Genomic DNA, 4223 nt, shown 5'->3' with positions numbered 1-4223 from the left:
TAACCAAACCTGCCCATCAAATCATACTGGCAGCTCGCAGTGAATTCTTTGCAGCAAAGTTCAAAAATCTTAACATTCAGCAGTCCATCGCTTCAAAAATTGCATTAAACTGTGCCATGTAAACAGCCCACTGATACAGCTCCTTCCCTTTAATGTTAATGATGACACACAACTTAAAAATGCAAGTCCTTTAGAACCACAATAGAAATTGGCCTGCTTGGGTGTCTACATTTAATGAAATAAATATACAAGTTCAAGCAACTAACATCCAAATACACTAGTAAAACACCAGCACATCTACAGCTGCCAAAAGACACGCTCTTTTAACGATGTAAATGTGCTGTTGTTCTACTTAAAACATCGTTTCGATTAACACCTTTCCCTGACAGCTCAAATTCTTACTAACGTCAAATAACCCAAGAATGAATCAAGAAGTTGTTTCAACGGCACATGGCGAGGGCCGCTACACATGGCGTGATATCGGCTGCGCCATGTTCCTGAAATAACTTCTTCCTTCATCCTTTTCCAGTGAAAACTCGTACAATCGTCAATTCAAGCCGAAAATGAAATCACCATGACGTTAAAAGTTACTGTATACTCCTATCTATAACGACCGTAAATCAAAACATACAAAGAGACTATGAACGCAAGTCAGAGTCGGTAACTACAACTCTGCCATCCTAGACGGAGTCCAATAATCAAGCGCCACCTTGAAAACTGGAACGGAGCCCGGCAAGCAAAACCGGGTCGGCCCCGTACGCCGATCCTCCCTGGCCATGAGGGCTAAAATATATACCTGTTGAGATCCATCGCGATAAAAAAGACGTCACCCCCAGGACCACGCCTCCGTCTAGAATGAGAATCAATATTACGGTTACGGAAACAGAACAGGAACACGACAACGGAAACTTTCAACTTCTTCTTTTCTTTTTCTTTCCAAATATATGTCTTTTCAAATATATGTCACTAGTAAAAAACAAAATAACTGTCAATCTTTGAGACTAAATATTTGTCCAAGCATGGAAAATAAAAAACAAACAGTAAATAATAATAATAATAATAATAAAATGAATAAATGTTTGTTTCCAAAATAATGTTCGCATGGGCATGACAGCTTTTCACTTTTCACGATCGGCAACTCCTGGCCGCACCAACACTAACATAAGTCTCACAACCAGTAAATTAATCAAAAGGGACCGGCACCGCACGCTCTTCACAGTTGACTTGGTCAGTTACATGTACTTCGTTTTCGTCTGCTATCGTCAGCTACGTTCTTCGTCACGTCCTTCTCGCCTGCTCAAAGGTAAATGTCGCATCAGTTTCGGCTCACTGATTTATTTTGTCACTTAATTAGTCTCTGTCAACCTACAACACGTTACTCATTTTATTTCGTATTGGAACGATACAACATATAATGTCACATCACATTGAATGTGACACTTCTAATTTGGTTCAGATTTCCCTGATTCTCTCTTCTAGACCAGTACTAAATTTCCTAAAGAACTAGGTTTTCACTTTTCATGTTATCTCTCTAGACCTGTACTAAATTTCATGTTGTAAAATAAATTATAAGACTTGCCCAATTTTTTGGACAGTCTCTTGTGGCCTGCCTCTACCCCTGAAGGTAAAGTTTCCCATTTTGATAAATACTGCTGGTTCTCATTATCCAGTTTTTGATAAAGATTGCCGATTGCATTTCAGTTTTGTTAAGCCAATTGGCGTTGCTATGATCTGTCTTGCTTTAATATTACATTTTGGGTGGCTATTATGTAAACTTAATTTTGGATCTATTTCAAAATTGACAACTGTAACTTTTAATTGAACATGTGTTATGTTAAGTAACTAACATTTGTTCATGTTACAAGTTACACAACCCTGAATTATTTTTCTCACATTAATTTCTGCTGTGTTCTCATTTTATTTTCAGATGTCTGGTGTTTTCCAAAAGCTACAAGAGCGACATGGTGGCCATGCCAGTAAAAGGTCACCCTCAGACCTTAAGAGAGGGGCACCGTATGTCTGTTATAAATTCATTCAAAAACCCAGTGAATTTAAGGACAAGGCCACCGATTCATACCCAGATCTCCTCGTCGCCTACTGCGTGGACAAGGAAACAAGCAACAAGTACTATGTGTCCATGCCTGGATTATACAATAATTTGACTGAGGATGATGTGAAGGAATTGAATGAACAGATCGCCGACAAGAAGCCCCCATTCTTGGTCTTTTATGGGAAGGATGGTTCACGCAATGATTGCGTGCTCCATCAATACGGCACAAGTAAGTAAACTAAACTTCATCAAATTCTTTATTGTGTGATTGTTCACTGAATGTTATTTCTTTACTGATTCTTAGGTGTTGACCATGAGAAACTTCAGAAGTACTTGAAGCAAGAAAAAAGGTCTTCTGCTGAATTTGAATCTGAAGAAGCTTCAACTTCAAAAAAGAAGAAGGAAGATTAAAACCGCCTGAAGAATTTTCTATTTTTGTTTGTATTTTTTGACTTATTTTTGTACTTGTTCTTGAAACTAATAATTGTTTATTTTTGACTCCATGTGTACCAAATGTAAGTCACCTTCCATTATATTCTGTAAGTTTCCAGATTATGTGGGTCCTGGTATGTGATCCAATCTAGTACCTATTGGTTCTGTATTGTCTTGTTGTTTACAACTCTTTCCTTAGGTTAAAATGCATTAGTACTTCAAGCATTTATCATTTCCTGATGATAGGTTACATTTATTATTTTTCCTAAGTCGTTATTAAACAAACATATAAAAATAACACTGACTTCCTTCTCTTCTTGTTCCTTTAAATTCTTTCAACAATTAGAATAATTAGCAAGTTACAGCTGTGAACGGACAGTTAGCAAAGATTCAGCACTAGTCCTTTTCTCTTGTTTTGAAATTTGTCAAGGTCAACACCTAAGAAACAGAAAGGAAATGATACACTTTCAGTGAACAGTCACACAACAAAGAATTTGAAGTTTAGTTTATTCAACTCCTTCACACCACTCTCAGTCAAATTATTGAACAATCCAGGCATAAAGACATAGTATTTGTTGCTGATTTCCTTATCCATGCAATCTGCAACAAGGAGTTCTGGGTAAGAGTCACTTGCCTTATCCTTAAATTCACTGGGTTCCTGAATGAATTTATAGCAGGCCGCCATGTCGCACTTGAAGCTTTTGGAATACACCAGACATCTGAAAATAAAGTGAGAACATAGCAGAAAATAATGTGAGAAAAATAATTCACGGTTGTGTTTACTTGTAACATGAACAAATGTCAGTTACTTAACATAACACATGTTCAATTAAAAGTTACAGTTGTCAATTTTGAAATACACCCAAAATATAATATTATAGCAAGACAGATCTTTAGCTTTCAGCTTAAAATTCCGAATATGTCCTCTTCTTTCGCTTAAGGTAGTTTTGATTGTCAAGACACCCACGAAACAAAAGGCACTTACTGTTTTCATTCAATGTTCTATTTGGTAATATATGCTAATTAGTTGGTTTCGATTATGTAACTTATCCTATGTTTGCTTTTCTTATAAAACAATCATTGATATTGATAAAAAAAAGTTCACGCTTTGTTTGTCTTTTGTATGATTGAAAACTTATAAAAAATTTGATACTGTTTAGGTAGTTTACTTCATTACAAAACCCATCTTTCCTATACAACATGAATAAAAAGTTTCTTGTCTGCAACTGCTTAACAACTTCCATGAAATTCTTGTACAGGCCAGGCATAGACAAGACACATAGTACTCAGGCTAATGTTGTTGTCTTAGCAATACACAATGACGAGCTCGGCATAATTATTTTCATAACTAGGTTGGTGAAACATAATTTAATTTAAGAATTACCAAAAATTGCAACAAAGTTTACATCTTTAACATTGTACATAAACTCTCAAGAATAACAACTTGACCATATAAGATAACAATCAATTGATAGTACATGAAACTAGACACATTAGAGATAAATTCATCAATTTAAAATTAAAGTTGGTCAAAACATAAACTGATGAAATAACATTAATAAAATTACAATAACTTCAACACATCTTTTTCAAAACATTTCCTTGAAACTAAATCTGGTTTACATTTAATCTTCATTAGACGTTCATAAGAAAATGGTATCAATAGTAAGCCAGATAAAATTTTCACTCTGGACATTCCAACATAAGTCCATTGATAACAGTATCATGTCCAAACGTGTGT

At 35.5% G+C, this 4223-nt stretch overlaps 1 protein-coding gene across 1 annotated transcript; it reads left to right on the top strand.

Moving 5' to 3' along the window:
* Positions 1-1098: 1098 nt before the first annotated feature.
* LOC113214207 (uncharacterized) lies at positions 1099-2836 on the top strand. The gene is made up of 3 exons (XM_026433498.2): positions 1099-1303; positions 1928-2279; positions 2355-2836. The coding sequence occupies exons 2-3, from the start codon at positions 1928-1930 to the stop codon at positions 2459-2461; spliced, it is 459 nt and encodes a 152-aa protein (XP_026289283.2). The 5' UTR covers positions 1099-1303; the 3' UTR covers positions 2462-2836.
* The last annotated feature ends 1387 nt before the right edge of the window (positions 2837-4223 follow it).

The sequence above is a fragment of the Frankliniella occidentalis genome, unplaced genomic scaffold (genome assembly GCF_000697945.3).
Source record: "Frankliniella occidentalis isolate FOCC.00 unplaced genomic scaffold, Focc_3.1 Scaffold128, whole genome shotgun sequence".
NCBI lineage: Eukaryota > Metazoa > Arthropoda > Insecta > Thysanoptera > Thripidae > Frankliniella > Frankliniella occidentalis.
Note: the sequence above shows the minus strand (reverse complement) of the source record. Positions and strands in the feature narration are given on the sequence as shown.

Excerpts from the sequence above, each read along its gene's own strand:
- LOC113214207 (XM_026433498.2), top strand. The coding sequence starts at position 1,928 with ATGTCTGGTGTTTTCCAAAAGCTACAAGAGCGACATGGTGGCCATGCC. Across the intron at positions 2,280-2,354 it reads GCTCCATCAATACGGCACAA|GTGTTGACCATGAGAAACTT; the intron begins GTAAGTAAACTA and ends ACTGATTCTTAG.